Source organism: Hypanus sabinus, chromosome 15 (genome assembly GCF_030144855.1).
Source record: "Hypanus sabinus isolate sHypSab1 chromosome 15, sHypSab1.hap1, whole genome shotgun sequence".
In the NCBI taxonomy this organism is placed as follows: Eukaryota; Metazoa; Chordata; class Chondrichthyes; order Myliobatiformes; family Dasyatidae; genus Hypanus; species Hypanus sabinus.
The window spans coordinates 54,815,831-54,834,055 of NC_082720.1; the positions used below are offsets into that span (position 1 = coordinate 54,815,831).

General features: G+C 38.9%; 1 protein-coding gene across 1 annotated transcript in view; it reads left to right on the forward strand.

Moving 5' to 3' along the window:
- Nucleotides 1-157: 157 nt before the first annotated feature.
- Nucleotides 158-18,225, forward strand: part of ik (IK cytokine) — a 57,238-nt gene continuing 39,170 nt past the window's right edge. The window contains exons 1-6 of the mRNA XM_059990439.1: nt 158-479; nt 3,262-3,328; nt 5,599-5,691; nt 7,548-7,607; nt 14,585-14,752; nt 16,587-16,701. Of these exons, the coding sequence (XP_059846422.1) occupies nt 464-479; nt 3,262-3,328; nt 5,599-5,691; nt 7,548-7,607; nt 14,585-14,752; nt 16,587-16,701 (519 nt within the window). The 5' untranslated portion in view covers nt 158-463. The remainder of the gene's footprint in view (nt 480-3,261; nt 3,329-5,598; nt 5,692-7,547; nt 7,608-14,584; nt 14,753-16,586; nt 16,702-18,225) is intronic.

Consider the following 18,225-nt stretch of genomic DNA (forward strand, 5'->3'; position numbering starts at 1 on the left):
TGGGTAGCCTCCAACCTGATGGCATGAACATTGACTTCTCTAACTTCCGTTAATGCCCCTTCTTACCCCATCCCTGACATATTTAGTTGTTTGCCTGTTCTCCATCTCCCTCTGGTGCTCCCCCCCCCCCCCACCTTTCTCCCGTCCCATGATCCTTTCCTTCTCCAGCTCTGTATCACTTTCGCCAATCACCTTTCCAGCTCTCAGCTTCATCCCACCCCTCCGGTCTACTCCTAGCATTTCGCATTTCCCCCTCCCCCTCTACTTTCAAATCTCTTAGTATCTCTCTTTCCAGTTAATCCTGACGAAGGGTCTCGGCCCGTAACGTTGACAGCGCTCCACCAGCATTTTGTGTGTCTTGTGGGATAGTTGCTGGAGGTCTGGAGGAGTTGCGAAGTGCTGTTGGTTTCGTCGTGGTATTGCGTTCTAATCGTCGGTGGAACCGGCGCAAAAAGCGGTCAAGATGCCGGAGAGAGACAGTAAGTGGCCGGGATTAAGCTGCCAGGCGAGCGGGAGGGAGGGTAGAGTGGGCCCGAGATTTGCGGCCTGGTGTTTGTGAGGAAGGCTATCCCAACATATAAATAGAAGTCGCAGGTATTGGCGTGATCGGAATGGAGGGTTTAACACATTATATTTTTTATTCTCTTTGTATTTACTGTAAATGCCTGTAAGAAAATGAATCTCAGGGTTGTTCATGGTGACATTTAAACAATAGGTGCAGAAGTAGACCATTCGGCCCTTCGAGCCTGCACCCCCATTTTGAGATCATGGCTGATCATCTAATATCAATACCCGGTTCCTGCCCTGTCCCCATATCCCTTGATTCCCCTATCCATAAGATACCTATCTAGCTCCTTCTTGAAAGCATCCAGAGAGTTGGCCTCCACTGCCTTCCGAGGCAGTTCATTCCAGACCCCACAACTCTCTGGGAGAAGAAGTTTTTCCTTAACTCTGTCCTAAATGACCTATCCCTTATTTTCAAACCATGCCCTCTGGTACTGGACTCTCCCAGCATCTGGAATATATTTCCTGCCTCTATCTTGTCTAATCCCTTAATAATCTTTTTAAATGTTTCAATCAGATTCCCCTCTCAATCTCCTAAATTCCATCGTGTACTGTCACGTACCCCGTAACTGGGTGTCTTACCAGCAAAGATAGAAGTACCCGTTGGAGTCTGGTACTATTTTCAAAACAGTGTTTATTAGTAAAATATACAAATCAATATCAACAATGCAAATATACAGATAATACACATTAGCAATACTAAACCTAAAAGTGTGGGTATAATAATAATCAATAATAAACAACCTCTATCGTTGTCTAGGGGATAATGAATTATCATGGGAAAGTATAAAGTTCAGTTCATGTAGGCTGAGGTAGTTGTTGGTTCTTTTGTTGTAACCGTTGGAGGGAGAGCAGTGACAGCTAAAGTCTGTCAAACCTTCCTTTACGTTCTTGATCCATCGATGTGTTGTTGTGGCCATTCAGATATGACCCCTCTGTCCTTTAGCTAGACCGTTCATCTATGGTGTACTCGTCACCCAGGCAAGGGTGGACACACACACACAAGCCCCCACCGGCCTCGCTATAAACACTGTGAGTTAAAATTGACCAATCCTTCGTTCGGTCTCTGATGCCCCACACCTTCTCTTGGGTTCCAACACTTAAGCAGTGCTCACTAGTGTGTCAACTGGTGCGTCTGAGGGGTGTCTCCCCAGACCTCACTTTTATCCCTTCTCACGGGGTCTCAGGTGTCAATCAGTTTTGAATGGCTTAGTCCATCAAACTAGCCCACTCCGGTTGTCCACTGAGGAATTTTAATGAACAGAATAGTATAAGGTAAACAATCCTTCTCAGAAGCCATAAGTCTTACAAGAGTCATAATATGGTGGAACAAGTCTCTTTCCCCTCTCTTATCAGTAGCAGATGTTCTGGCATGTTTTTGTTCCATCTCTTTCTCTCTCATTAGCAGCATGGTAACAGTAACAGTTTGTGATTCTCCCAGGGGAGGGGGACATGGGCAACTCTGTACCCTTCTGCCCATCAGAGTTGTTCATCCTTCGTAACAGTACAAGCCCAGTCTCTCTAACCTCTCTGCATAAGACAGTCCGGACATCCCAGGAATTAACCTCGTGAATCTACGCTGCACTTCCTTAACCCTGGAGACCAAAACTACACAATACTCCAGGTGTGGTCTCACCAGGGCTCTGTACAAATGCAAAAGGATTTCCTTGCTCTTGTACTCAATTCCCTTTGTAATAAAGGCCAACATTCCATTAGCCTTCTTCACTGCCTGCTGCACTTGCTCATTCACCTTCAGTGACTGATGAACAAGAACTCCTAGATCTCTTTGTATTTCTCCCTTACCTAACTTTACACCGTTCAGATAATAATCTGCCTTCCTGTTCTTACTCCCAAAGTGGATAACCTCGCACTTATTCATATTAAACGTCATCTGCCAAGTATCTGCCCACTCACCCAACCTATCCAAGTCACCCTGAATTCTCCTAACATCTTCATCACATGTCACACTTCCACCCAGCTTAGTATCAACAGCAAATTTGCTGATGTTATTCTCAATGCCTTCATCTAAATCGTTGACGTAGATGGTAAACAGCTGTGGTCCCAATACCGAGCCCTGTGGCACCCCACTAGTCACTACCTGCCTTTCCGAGAAACACCCATTCACTGCTACCCTTTGCTTTCTATCTGCCAACCAGTTTTCTATCCATGTCAATGTCTTCCCCCCAACGCCATGAGCTTTGATTTTACCCGCAATCTCCTACGTGGGACCTTATCAAATGCCTTCTGAAAATCGAGGTACACTACACCCACTGGATCTCCCTTGTCTAACTTCCTGGTTACATCCTCGAAAAACAATAGATTAGTCAAGCATGATTTACCCTTGGTAAATCCATGCTGGCTCGGCCCAATCCTGTCACTGCTATCTAGATATGCCACTATTTCATCTTTAATAATGGACTCTAGCATCTTCCCCACCACCAATGTCAGGCTGACACGTCGATAGTTCTCTGTTTTCTCCCTCCCTCCTTTCTTAAAAAGTGGGATAACATTAGCCATTCTCCAATCCTCAGGAACTGATCCTGAATCTAAGGAACATTGGAAAATGATTAACAATGCATCCGCAATTTCCAGGGCCACCTCCTTTAGTACCCTAGGATGCAGACAATCTGGACCTGGGGATTTATTTGGTAATAAATTTACTTTGAACTCACCTGATATATTTTTCTGTCACTGCAGATGAGCCGTTTTCAAACCCTCTGGCACCTGACTCACACGAGATGGAAGATCCTCGGTCACTGAATCAGTAAGTATTCAACAGCTGTGGAAATGGAATCGCTGTTCTCCCAGAGAAGCATTCATCATAGATATATGCTGTTCAGTGCTCATGCCTATGCATTCCCAAGTACTCATTTTGAGAGGACTAGAATATAAATGCAAGGATGTAATGCTAAGGCTTCATAAGGCATTGGTCAGACCGCACAGAGAGATCCTGAATAAAAGCCTGTTGTTGTCTGCCAGAAAGCTTAAACTGGGGAGTAAGTTTGCCTTTCAGCAGGATAATGACCCAAAGCACACTGCCAAAGTAACCATGTATTGATGTCATATGAAGAAAATTGATGTCTTTGAGTCCTGATCTTAACCCGATCAAACATCTCTGGCAAGACTTCAAGATTGTTGTCCACTGCCACTTCCCAACTAACCTCCATAGCTTCTTTCCAATTGAGGTTCGAGCAAGTTTGAAGTCAACAAGGATGAAAGCAGAAACAGGCAGGCATTGATTGCTGCCTACCTGCATTTGACTTGTGTTTCACTCCGTTTCACTATCTGCTGTTAGTAGAAAATGTAGGAGTTTTGAGATCCATGTTGTCAGGATTGATTGGCGAGGCTCATGGCTGTGAACTCATTTTGGGGGACTTTGGTTTCATGTTGTATGTGTTCCTGGATTCTGATTACTATATATTTTAGAGTGAGTAGTTTGATAGGGGTGATTGATGCAGACTGGCATGCTTTGGTGAAGAATGGCCCTATGCCTGCGGTGGCTTAACGGTGTGAGGCTGAACTGAACTAAACTGAATACGCCTGGACTCCTGGTTTGATGTTTGATATTCTTTGTGTTGTTCACTCGCTTGTTGCTGTTTGTGCAATTTAGACTTTTTGTTGTGTGTTGGGTGTTCGCTGTTTTCTTGGACAGATTACATGGTGTTTCGTTATTTCATGGCTGCCTGCAGGATGATGAATCACAAAGTTTGAGTCTGTATACATAAATGTACTTTAAAATTTGAACCTAGCACAGCTTGAGCAAGGAGGAATGGGGTAAATCTTATTCCACCATACTGTGCAAAGCTAATAGAGGCCTATCAAAAAGACTAGGGGCAGTAACAGCTGCAAGAAGTATTTCAAGTCGGTAATGAACAGTACTTTTGATCCGCTGACATTTAAGTTTTTGTATTTTTAACTTTTTGTGCTTTAAAATTTACCCTGTTTTTTGGGTTCTATTGCGAAAAATGAGCATGTGGTTCACAAATAAAAATTCTCAGTTAAATTGCTCAAAATTTGTAATACTCGTTTATATGAGCCAAGGGTTGGGGCTGAATAATTTTACAAGACACTATACGCTTGGTGTATATGGCAGATGAAGTTGACCCTACCCTTTCCATCTTTTCCAAAGGGTCTTTGAGCTAGTGTTAAATCTGTTTCTCTTTCCACATTTGCTGCCTGACTTGCTGAGTGTTTCCACCACTTACTGTTTTTATTTGTGGGAATCCATTCTTCTTGTAAATTTCATAGTTCACATGCATCACTTCCTGAAAAGTCAATAAATAACCAAATTAATTCAAGGAGTTGTTGCTTCCTCCCTGGAGAGAGTCAGGAGCACCAAGTTTCTTGAAGTGTACATTAAAAATGATCTCACCTGGTCCTTCAACCCATGTAGTCAAGAAAGCACAGCAGCGAGAAGCTTCTTGAGGAGATGGATGCAAGCAATACTCCGTGCCTCCCTTCTAACCCCGTTCTACCTGAGCACTTTCGAGAGTATCCTGACCAGCTGCATCACCATCTGGACAGGGAATTGCAAGACCCTGCAATGGATTGTGAGGACTGCTGAGAGAATTATCGAGGTCTCCCTCACCCCCATCCAGGATGCACACCAGCACTTCGTCAAGCACACCTCCCATCCAACCCACCATCTCTTTGACCTCCTACCATCAGGCAGAATGTATCACAATATTAAAAACAAGGATTATTAGGCTGGATAACAGCTTCTTTTCCCAGGCTGGAAGACTTCTGAACACCCAGTACACATTAATTATGACAATGCCAGTAACACTAACAGTTGTGTATTTAATACTATGTTATATATGCACTTTATGTCAACTTGTACATCGACAGAATATCCTTTTTATCTGTTGATGTTATCTTGTGTGATACATGTACTGTTTTGCACCTTGATTCCTGAGGAATGTTGTTTCATTTAGCTGCATACATGAATGACACTATATTTGAACTTGAACTTGGCAATGCATTGAGAAACTATTGTTACACTTCTGTTTAAAATTGTACTGGTGTTTTTCATAGGTCGAAGCTGACCAATGAGGACTTCCGAAAATTACTGATGACCCCAAGGTCAACACCGTCATCAGCTCCACCTTCAAAAACACGTCAACATGAGTGAGTAATGAGATGCTCAAGAGTTTTGAGAACATTCTGCTTATGTGAATGTCTGTTTCCAAATGTTTATTTAGCTTTTGTTTAGTTATACAGTTGCAATGAAGCTTTTAGTTATCCAGCATAGTTAAGACTGCAAAGCCTTTTTGGTTGGCCTTGTGTTGAAGTTTTTGATTCCTGTAAACGTTCCCTCCTCTTAAAGGGAAGACCCAGAACTGTAAGTAGGGTAAACCCAACAAGGGTGCCAGGGCTCTTAGCAAGCCCAGAAACCTATACCATTTACCATTTCTTCATGTATCTAAACCCTGGAATCCTATAACCAAAAACACTGTTGATACACCTCCACCAGAGGACTACAGTGGCTCAAGGAGGCAGCTAAGCACCACCTTCTCAGAAAACAAATGGTAGTTTTGCCAGCAAAGACCATAACTACAAATGCAATGGATTGCGGTTAATTAGGACACATCAGGACTGGTACATTTTAGCCGAAATAACTGGCTACTCCAACTAGCCAAAGTTTCATGGAAATCGTTAAGAGGTGTAAAAAAGACAAACTACTGTTTAACCAAGTAACAAAATATGTATTTAAATGAAACAGTATAAATTGGACTAATACCAATACTAATACAGTACTATAAAACTGTTGGTTCCTGTTTTATCCTTCAGTGTACGCTGTTGTGTTCTTTTGACTATAAATGAACAAAATCAGCGCAGGTGCCGAGTGCAGATAATATAATGCTTTTGACCATTGGATTCTCCAAATCTCTCTTCATTGTAACGTCCAAGGTGATTGTCGATTTCTTCATAGTTCCTAATCTGCTGAAGTAGTGAAATTGTTTCATTTTCATGCTCGTCCATTTTTCGCATCTCCAAGCTTGAATACTTGAAACTTTTGTTAACAGTTCAGAATTGTCTTGTTCTTATTTCTAGCCAACTATCAGTTACAAAATTGCTGCTTTTTGAACACAAACACACACAACTGACACTATTTAAAAACTGATCACTCTAAGTGGTGTAGTATCTAACGGCCACATAAGTGCATGCAACTATTGCTTGTTAGAAACTGTTTGGCTGCAATCTCCTGTCCCAAATAAACAGAGGGAATCCCAGCTATTTTCTCTATTTTTTGTTCTTTGAGAATTGTTCCAAATAATTAGTTGCCTTGATTAACTGGAATCCACTGTATTTGTCTCGTGGAACAGACTTGGCCACTGATGGCAATTATTGACTGCAGTGTACACAGTCTACTATGGCACTGCCTCATCGCCAGCATGTTAGAGGCAGATGGGGGGCAGACAGTAAGATTCTTCCCCTCTCCCATTCTCATTTGTACTGCTCCTCATAATCTCCTTGCCTTCCCTCTCCCAGTCCCCTCAGCTCTCCTGGTTCTACATCACCTGGGTGCCTCCATTTCACATCGTCCCTTGACATTTTCAGCCATGATGTGAGGTTTTGACCTAAACAATGACCTTCCCCTTGGCTTGCATAGATCTTCCAGGAGTTGGGTTTTATTTTCAACAATGAAATTATAATGTTACTGCTGCTGAAAAACCACTTTCACGATATCTGCCAGTGATTTTTAAACCTAATTCTGATTCTGTACATGGGGTGAATAGTATATATTCAGCTGAGGAGAACAGTAAACCTGTAAGTAATTTAGGCCGAATCATAACTGATTTTGCCTGGGAAGAATCTACTTGGAGCATAATTATTGGCATGAAGCATTTTGGGAGCATGGCAGGTTCTGGAGCTGAGTGAGGGGGGATCTCAATCTGCCCATTAACCAGTCCCATTTGATAGGTCATTCACGGAGCACTTGGTGCAAGTGTAATTGAACATTTGCTAATGTCTGATCACAGGATGCCAAGGGAATACAATGAGGAGGACGATCCTGCTGCCCGGAGGAGGAAGAAGAAAAGGTAAGCCGGGCAGAATTGCTTCAGATGGTTTTGGGCCACGAGTAGTCAGGTTGCACACAGAATAATTTGGTTACAACTTCAATCAGGATTGTAAACAGTTCAAGGTAAACTTCTTATCAAAGTACATAAACGTCCCCATATGCAATCCCAAGATTCATTTCTCACTGGCATTCACAGTAAATACTAAGAAAAAAATACTAATAAGCAGTTAATACCGAGAATAAGAGATGAAGAATCCTTAAAAGTGAGTCTATAGGCTTTTACAATCTTTTTACTATTATTATTAATATCAACATAATAAGATTAATACATAGATAGTGGGATTACAAACTTACAAATTTAAACTGAACATGAAAGATACACAAGCAATAGTTACAATATAATTAATTCTTCCCAAATCATGAATGATACAAATATCATATAAACAAAGCAAAACTAGGTATATCATAATATATTTTAAAAAACAGAAAAGAGAAAAAGAAAAAAAAAAATTCCCTGGAAAAACTAATCTAACAACCTAATAACTAATAAAGAGAAAAAAATAAATGGGCTGTTTATAATATCTATTTAAAAAAATACAAAATCATCAGTGTCATCAACTCCGATCCTCAACATATGTATAATCAAAACTGGAAAAATGAATAGGTTTGGAACAGGGTCAAATTACATCGTATGAAAATACCATGTCTTTTCAAATTTAATAGAAGGGTCAAATACAACACTTCTAATTTTCTCCAAATTTAGACATAACGTAGTTTGAGAAAGCCAATGAAATATGGTAGGGGGATTAATTTCTTTCCAATTCAACAAAATAGATCTTCTAGTCATTAATGTAAGAAATGCAATCATTCGACAAGCAGAAGAAGATAAATGGATTGAGTCCATCATTGGTAAACCAAAAACTGCAGTAATAGGATGAGGTTGTAAATCAATGTTCAATACCATGGAAATAATATCAAAAATGTCTTTCCAATATTTTTTCAAAAGCGGACATGACCAAAACATGAGTTAAAGACGCTATCTCAGAATGACATCTGTCACAAATAGGATTTATATAGGAATAAAAACGAGCCAACTTATCCTTGGACACATGAGCCCTGTGCACAACTTTAAATTGTATTAATGAATGTTTAGCACATATAGATGATAAATTGAACAATTGAAGAATTTTATCCCAATTCTCAATAGGGATAGTAAGGTTAAGTTCTTTTTCCCAATCATTTTTAATCTTATAGAAGAGCTCTGAACGTATTTTCATAATTATATTGTAGAGTTTTGATATTACACCTTTCTGAGAAGGATTTAGTTCTAACAAATTCTCCAAAATACCCGAAGACTCAAGATTTGGAAAGGTAGGAAGTACAGTGTAAGAAATTCCTAATCTGTAAATATCTAAAATAATGAAATCTAGGCAATTTATATTTATTAGATAATTGTTCAAAAGATATAAAACAATTATCCAAAAATAAATTGGAAAATCATAGTAATCCTTTTACTAATCATAGTAATTCCAAGCTGAGTAAGCTTGGTCAATAACAGAAGGATGAAAAAAGAAATTGGATACAATAGGAATAGTTAAAACAAATTGATTCAACCCAAAAAATTTCCGAAATTGAAACCATATACGTAAAGTATGTTTAACTATCGGATTGTCAATTCGTTTCTGCAATTTAGAAAGAGCAAAGGGAAGAAAAGACCCTAAAATAGAACCCAATGAAAATCCTTGTACAGATTTAGTTTCCAGGTTCACCCAATGAGGGCTAAAAGGTATATCCCAATCCTTTAACCGACATATCAAGTATCGGATATTAATTGCCCAATAAGAAAAATCTAAAATTAGGCAATGCCAATCCACCTTCCTTCCTTGCCTTCTGTAAGTATTTTTTACCTAATCTAGGATTTTTATTCTGCCATATATATGAGGAAATTTTTGAATCAACATTAACAAAAAAAGATTTCGGAATAAAAACTTGGGTAAAATAATCATCTTAATAGCATTAATCTGACCTATCAGAGATAAAGATAATGGTGACCATTTAGTGAGCAAACATTTAATCTGATCTATTAAGGGTAAAAAATTAACCTTAAATAACTTCTTATAATTTTTTGTCATTTTAATCCCTAAGTATATAAAAGAGTCATTAACTAATTTAAAAGGTAAATTTCCATAAATTGGAACCTGTCTATTTAGAGGAAACAATTCACTCTTATTAAGATGTAATTTATACCCAGAAAAATTACTAAATTGAGCCAACAATGATATAACTGCAGGAATGGATTTCTCAAGATCAGAAATAATAATAAATCATCTGCGTATAATGTTAACTTATGTATATCCATCCCACGAGTAATGCCAGAAATGTTCGGTGATTCTCTAATAGCAATTGCCAAAGGTTCTAAAGCAATATCAAATAATAATGGACTAAGAGGACAGCCTTGTCTAGTACCCCGAAATAAACGAAAAAAGGGAGATCTTTGATTGTTAGTAAAAACCGAGGCTACTGGAGTATGATATATCAGTTTAATCCAGGAAATGAATGTCAGACTAAAATTAAACTTCTCAAGCACAGTAAATAAGTATGGCCATTCAACTCTATCAAATGCTTTCTCCACATCTGATGAAATGACACATTCTGAGGTGCTACGTGAAGGAGTATAAACAATATTCAATAATTTCCTGATATTGAAAAAAGAATAGCGATTTTTAATAAAACCAGTTTGATCTTCCGAGATAATTTGAAGTAATACCTTCTCCAGCCTGGATGGCAGTAACTTGGAAAAGATCTTAGAATCTACATTCAATAAGGATATTGGTCTATAGGATGCACAGTCAGTAGGGTCTTTATCTTCTTTCAATATTAAAGAAATGGAAGCTCTATAAAAAGATTGTGGCAGTTTACCCAATCTGATTGCTTCTTCAAAAACCCTGCATAACCAAGGAGAAAGAGTAGAGGAAAAACACTTTAAAAAAAATTCCACTGTATACTCATCTGGACCTGATGCTTTCCCAGAATTCATAGAGGAAATAACTCCTGTAATTTCTGCATCCATAATAGGAGTTTCTAATATTGAAAGATCATCGATGATAATTTTGGGAAAATTCAATTTCCCAAGAAAATCATGCATGGTATTATGATCAGGAGGGAATTCAGAATGATACAGGGAGGTATAAAAATCTTGAAAAGGTTTGTTTATCTCATCATGGTTAACTGTCAATTTACCATTCTGTTGGCGAATCTTAATAATTCAACGTTTAACCAAAGCATTCTTCAATTGGTTAGCTAACAGTTTACCCGATTTATCACTAGGTATATAAAAATCAGCTCTGGTTTTCATTAATTGATTTTCAATCGAAGATGTAAGTAATAAACTGTGTTCCATTTGAAGTTCAACCCTTTGTTTGTAAAGCTCCTTACTAGGAGCAGTCGAATATTTCTTGTCAATTTCTTTAATTTTATCAACCAATAAAAGAGTTTCCTTAATACGTTTTCTCAAACCAACGAATAGGAGATAATCTGTCCACATATATATGCTTTAAAAGTGTCCCGAAGTGTTCCACAAGAAATGTCATCCATGGAATTAGTTGAAAAGAAGAAATCGATCTGTTCCTTCATAAATTTAATGAAATCCAGATCTTGCAGTAAGGTAGAATCAAATCGCCATTGCCCAACACTAGAAGCTTTATCCATTAATTTAATAGAAAGTTTCAATGGAGCATGATCAGAGATGGCTATAATATGATAATTGCAACCAATTACAGATGGAATAAAACGAGAGTCAATAAAAAAATAGTCAATTCTCGAGTAAGAATGATAAACATGTGAGAAAAATGAAAACTCTTTGTCCTTAGAATGCCAAAATCTCCAAATATCAAAAATTCCATTATCAGTCAAAAAGGAATTAATGTAAGTGGCAGACTTATTAGGTAAAGTCTAAGTGGATATAGATCTGTCCAGCAAAGGATTTAAACAACAATTGAAGTCACCACCCATTATTAACATATATTCATTTAGATTAGGTAGAGAAGTAAATAAGGACTTAAAAAAATTGGGATAATCCACATTTGGAGCATAAACATTAACCATAGCAACCTTTTTGTTAAAAAGTAACCCAGTAATTAACAAAAATCTGCCATTCGGATCCGAAATAATATTGTGTTGAACATATGTAATAGAGGAGTCAATAAAAATTGAAACTCCTTTTACTTTGGCATTCGAATTCGAATAGTACTGTTGACCCCACCAAAACCTAAAAAAACATTGATTGTCCTCTTTCTTCACATGAGTTTCTTGTACAAAAATAACATGTGCATTCAGTCTGTGGAATACTTTGAAAAACTTTTTCTGTTTAATCGGATGGTTTAAGCCATTAGTATTCCAAGAGACAAAATTAATGGTCTGAGCCATATTTCTAAAATCAACCCTTTGGTCTATAAAGAGTTAACCAAATTATGAACTCATGCACCCGGAAGAGGAGCAAAAATAAGGGGCGGACCCGGAAGTGACAACATCGCGGACATTTTAGTAGTTTAAAATCAGCCCATATGAAAAAACTAAAAAAAAACTGGTAAAAAGAACAATAAATTTAGAAAGGAAACCCCCACCCCCCACCCATGATGAAAAAGCCCATCCTGAGCCTGGAGAAGGCTAGGGGAAAAAAAGGAATGATACTAAATCTACCCCAGAATCACCAGAAGGCAACTCTAAATATATAAAGGAGGGGAAAAAAGATCCGCCCAAACTCCCAAAAAGCAATTATCACTGTACTAAAACAAACTTCTTAATATAATTGCTAGTAAAAAAATAACAAAAAGAATATAAACACTAGTAACTTATAAATCGGGTTAAAACCCAAACAAAAAAAAGTTAAAATGTGATAAGAAATGCATTATAGGAAGAAGACGAGAGAAAAAAAATGGCGAAATCAAAAAAAGCAAGATATATTTTAGAGAAGAAACTGCCATCTTAGTCACAGAAAAAATGAAAAGATATATATCAAACCGTTTAAAAAAAATTCACCTTCAAAGGATTAATAATAATGACCAAAAATAAAGTACAGTGGTTAAAGTAAGTAAAATAAGAAGATTATATGGAATAAAAACTTTAATTAGAATATAATATATAGAATAAACCTACGCCAATAGCCAGAAACAAAATCTGGTTTTGGAAAAAAAAAACTATCTTGTAACGATCAAAATCACTCATTTATTAGAAACGAGACACCGTGGTGCATTCGGAGGCGAGATTCTAAGCTTCGGAGGGTATAAAAGCACTGGTTTTAGATTTTTCTCATAACATTCAGACATAAGAGGTTTAAAATGGAGCCTTGCCTTCATTACTTCTGGGCTAAAATCCTCCACTAATTGAAATTGGAAATCTTTGAATTTAACCATCCCTAAACGCCGAGCCACACGAATAAGTTGCTCTTTGATATGCACATAATGAAATCGAGCAATTACAACAGGTGGTTTAGATGAAGAACTTGATGATCAGAGCATAATTCTGTGGGCACGATCAAGTAACGGAGGACTGTCTGGGAATACAGAAGGGAACGCATCCTTTAAAAGTTGAGCAAAATACTTCGAGGGGTCCCCTTGTTCGATACCTTCCAGGAGACCAAGTATGCATAAGTTCTGTCTTCTGGACCAATTTTCAAAGTTGACTCTCTTGGCTTTAAGTGTTTCCACCTGTTTAATCGTCGAAGATCATTTCTGCTCCAGTTTTTCGATTATCAAGTCTCGCTTCTGAGCGTCCTCTTGCAAAGTTGCGATTAGAGTTTGCTGCTGTTTAACTACTGAATCAGTCTTATCCATAGAATCCTGGAAAGCCTTTAGATCTTGTTTGAAAGTTTGTCGCTGTTCTTCAAATTTTTCATTTAAGAGCTCCAATAACGTATCGTAAGTCAATTCAGTGCACTTAGGATCTGTCTTTCTTTTTCTTTCCGTTGCCATTAGGATCTTTCCCAGGGTCTCGCCCTTTAGATCTTAAAGCAATTTCTGTACTCATTTCTTCAAAATTCACAGTACACTCTTAAAGTTAAGTCCAAAAGAGTAGCAAGAATCTTTTTGTGTAGGTAAAAGTAAGTTAAATAAGGGTGATCATAGGTTTAAAAAAGTAAAGGTTATGGAGCAAATCTGAAACGCTACTCACTCCATGAGCGTCTCCTGGTGACTCCCCTCTATAGGCTGTGGGAACAGTTCAATGATGGGGTAAGTGAAATAGAAGGAAGTTAATCCCTTTGGTTCAAAACCCTGATGGTTGAAGGGTAATAACTGTTCTTGAACCTGGTAGTATGGTTCCTGAGGATCCTGTATATCTTTCCTGATGACAGCAGCAAGAAGAGAGCATGTCCTAGGTGGTGGAGGTCTTCGATGATAGGTGCTCCTTTCTTGTGGCGGCACTCCATGTCGATGTGCTCAGTGGTGGGAAGGGTTTTACCTGTGATGGATTGTGCTGTATCAACTTTTTTTTTTGTAGACCTGTCCATTCAAGAGCATTGGTGTTTCACAGCCAAAGTGCAAATGAAAACAAAGTGTACAAGTGAAAATAAATTTGTAAATAAATAAAACTGATGCAGCAATGAAAGAGGCAGAGATATTGGAGCATGCTTCTGTTCTGCTTTCTCACTTAGCACATCAGAGCCCATTTTAAATTACATTCAAGCATCAGCATAATTGGGAACCAAATTAAGATTTTCTTAAGCATCTACCTGGAGTTTTCCTTGGTTAATGATAAAGCGCTGATGTGTTGTTTTTGAATCTGATGGGAAAAGGCAGCAATTGAAGCCTAAGTCGTTGGGTATATTTAAAATGGAGGCTGATAGTTCCTTGATAAGTAAAGGTACCAAATGTTACAAGGAGAAGGCAGGGGAATGGGATTGAGAATGACTGAATGGCAATGACTTGATGAGCTGAATGGCCTAATTCTGTTTCTCTGTCTTATAATACTGAAGCATGCCACTGTTCTGCTTGATTCCAGTTACTATGCGAAGCTGCGGCAGCAGGAGCTGGAACGCGAGCGAGAGCTGGCTGAGAAGTACCGTGATCGAGCACGGGAGAGACGAGATGGCGTGAACAAAGATTATGAGGAAACTGAGCTCATCAGTACAACGGCAAACTACAGAGCCGTTGGACCAACTGCTGAGGCGTAAGTACAGACAGTAGTTTACATTCCTTCTGTCAGAGTAGTGACACAAATCCTAATGGTCGTAATCTCTACATTAAAACAGTTAACCATTTTATCCCAGCCAATTGAAGTATAATTTCCATATTTTAAAAAAAGCATTTCTGTAGATGTTGCCTGACCTGCTGAGTTCCTCCAGCATTTTACATGTGTTGATTTGGATTTCCAGCATCTGCAGAGTTTCTTGTGTTAAAAATGATTATTTTTATTACCTACTTATTTATAGATGCAGGGCAGAATTGGCCCTTTCAGCCCACCGAGCCATATAGCCCAACAACCCTGGCAATTTACAATGACTAATTAACCTACTAACTGGTACATCTTTGGACTGTGGGAGGACACCCATGTGCTCATGGGAAGGAAAGTATGAACACTCATGAGGAAATGGCAGCTCATCAACTTAGATCTAGAACCAGTAATGGTTGTGTTTCTGACCTAAGCCCATCTCCTTTTCTGGGGCATAAACTACTGATGGCAGCTTGCCAGAGTCCTCTGCCATGGGCGAGTCTGTCTACCCTAGGCGTAGCCCATCGAAGATCCTGCCTCTCTCAGAGATGAGGTCGTTGGCATTTCTGCAGCTGTGGATCTTTATGTTGCAGGGTTTCTAGCCCCATGCCCGACCCTCTTCCTCTTGCAGCTGGGCTTGGGACTGTCCATGGCAGAGTTTATGTTTGTGTTACTGCTCTCGTACTCCAGATGCAGGAACTGATGATCCGCAGGCGTTAACTTCAAACCCCACCACAGCACCTTTTGGAATTTACATTTTATGAACAAAATAATGTTTTAGTCCATATTTTCAGATCTCTAGTGAATAGCTACTTGATTATTTTAAAGCCAAATCTGGTTCATCTATTTTTTCCAGTAAAGGGAGTAAGCCATCGAGCTCTTTGTGACTTTTCTGTGACCCTAAAGACCCAAGTCATGTCATTGAATCTTACTTGCCCTTAAAATGTTCCAGCAGGCTGTTTGTTTTCATCATGAATACTACAGCAATTTAAATGGGTATTTCAGTGCCTTGTAAACAAAGTAAACCCTTCTTAATTGGCGTCTTTATTTTGGGGTTCTGGGGAGATAATAGTTTAACCAATTAGATTAGCTCTTCAAGTCAGGTTTAGAAGAAACCATTTGGAAAAAGTTATTTTGTAATTTCCATTTTCCACTTTGCACAACAAAATTCATTTAAACGTTTTACTATCAGCATCACCAAAAACCAAATTTGGAAAAATGAACAGTTTTAGCACAGTAGCATAGCACCTGGTGTAATGCTTTACAGTGCCAGCAATCCGGGTTCAATTCCAGCCACTGTCTGTAAAGCGTTTGTACATTCTTCACGTGACCGTGTGTGGTTTTCCTTTAGGTGCTCCAATTTCCTCCCATGGTCCAAAGACACATGGATCAGCATTAGTAATTTATGGGTATGCTATGTTGGTGCAGGAAGAATGGCTCTAACCCCAGCACAATCCTCACTAATTTGATTTGACACAAAACAAAGCCTTTCACTGTATCTTTCGATTTACACGTGACAAATAAAATATAAAGATTAGCTTTATCTAAACATCAGTTTAAACTCTTTTAATTGCAGCCTTCATTGATGTGGGGTTATGGTAAATCTACAACAATTATTTTAACTCATCAGATTTAGCAGACATCATTTGGAATAAATGATCTACAATAGAGCACTGTATTTGTATAGCCAACTTGGCTGTGTATGGTGGGAAAATTAGGATTGCGTGAGTTTTGTGTTGACTATCAAGTGATAGAGCTGTCACTCTCTATCTTTTCCTTCTGTTTGTTGCAGGGACAAGTCTGCGGCAGAGAAGAGGCGGCAGCTCATCCAGGAGTCCAAGTTCTTGGGTGGTGACATGGAGCACACTCACTTGGTGAAGGGGCTGGATTTTGCTCTCCTGCAGAAGGTTAGTAGTTCCATTTGATGATCTCTAAAATTTGGGAGTTTCAGAAGTCAGTATCTGATGCTTGCATTCCAATTGCTGTAAGCTACTTTGGGAATATAAAGTTCAAAGTAAATTTATTATCAAATTTTATATATGTCACCATATGCAACCCTGAGATTCATTTTCCATTGGGTATAATCAGAGAGTCTGTAGTAGCTTTAACAGGATCAATGAAATGAAAGATCAACCGGAGTGCAGAAGACAAAACTGTGCAAATGCAAATATAAATAAACAGCAATAAATAATGAGAACATGAGATAAAGAGTCTTTAATGTGAGGTCATTTTGGGAATATTTCAATGATGGAGTAGGTGAGTGTATTTAAGAACGTGAAGGTTGAGGGGTAATAACTGAACTTGTTGGTGCAGGAAGAATGGCTACCCCCAGCACAATCCTCACTGATTTGATTTGACACAAAACAAAGCCTTTCAGGAAGTTGCACGTCCTGAGGCTCTTGTACCTTCTACCTTTTGACAGCAGTGAAAAGAGAGCATAGCCTGGGTGGTGGGGATCTCTCATGTTGGATGCTGCTTTCCTATGACAGCGTTATATGTAGATATGCTCAGTGGTTGGGAGGACTTTACCCGTGATGTGCTGGGCTGAATCCACTACTTTTTGTAGGATTTTCCATTCAAAGGCATTGCTGTTTCTATACCAGGCTGTGATGCAGCCTCTCCACTCTCCATTACACACCTATAGAAGTTTGTCAAAGTTTTAGATGCCATGCTGAACTTCTACAGACTTCTGAGGAAGTAGTGGTGCTGCTGTGCTTTCTTTGCAATTGTACCGGGGTATAGAACTGATCCTCTGAAATAGTGACACCCCAGAATTTGAAGTTTCTAATCCTCTCCACCTCTGATTCTCCAATGAGGTCTGGCTCATGGACCTCTGGTTTCCCTCTCCTGAAATCTACAATCAGTTTCTTGGTCTTGCTGATATTGAGTGAGAGGTGGTTGTTCGGCTAAATGTTCAGTCTCACTCCTGTATGCTGATTGAAAATCACCTTTGATTTGGCCCACAACAGTGATTTCCAGCCCAATACCATGATTGGTGGGTTTTAGTGTACAGAGGGATCTTGGTGTGCAAATCCATAGCTAACTGGGAGAGCAGTAGAGGTTCACATTGGTTGTCATCCTTTGTATGTTTATGTGTAATTTTTTGTAAAGTTCTGTTGTACTTAATTCTTGTCAAAGCATGCGAGAAAATGACTTTAAGACATTGAAGTAGAGTTACACCATTTGGCCCATCAAGTCTGTTCCACTGTTCAATTATGGCTGACTTATTTTCTCTTTGAACCCCATTCTCCTGCCTTCTCCCCATAACCTTTGACATCCTTGCTAATCAAGAACTTATGATACTCTGCCTCCACAGCCATCTGTAGCAGTAAATTCCACAGATTCATCACCCTCTGGTTAAAGAAGTTCCTCCTCATCATACTCTAAAGAACGTCCCTCTATTCTGAGGCTGTGCTGCTGTAGGAAACATC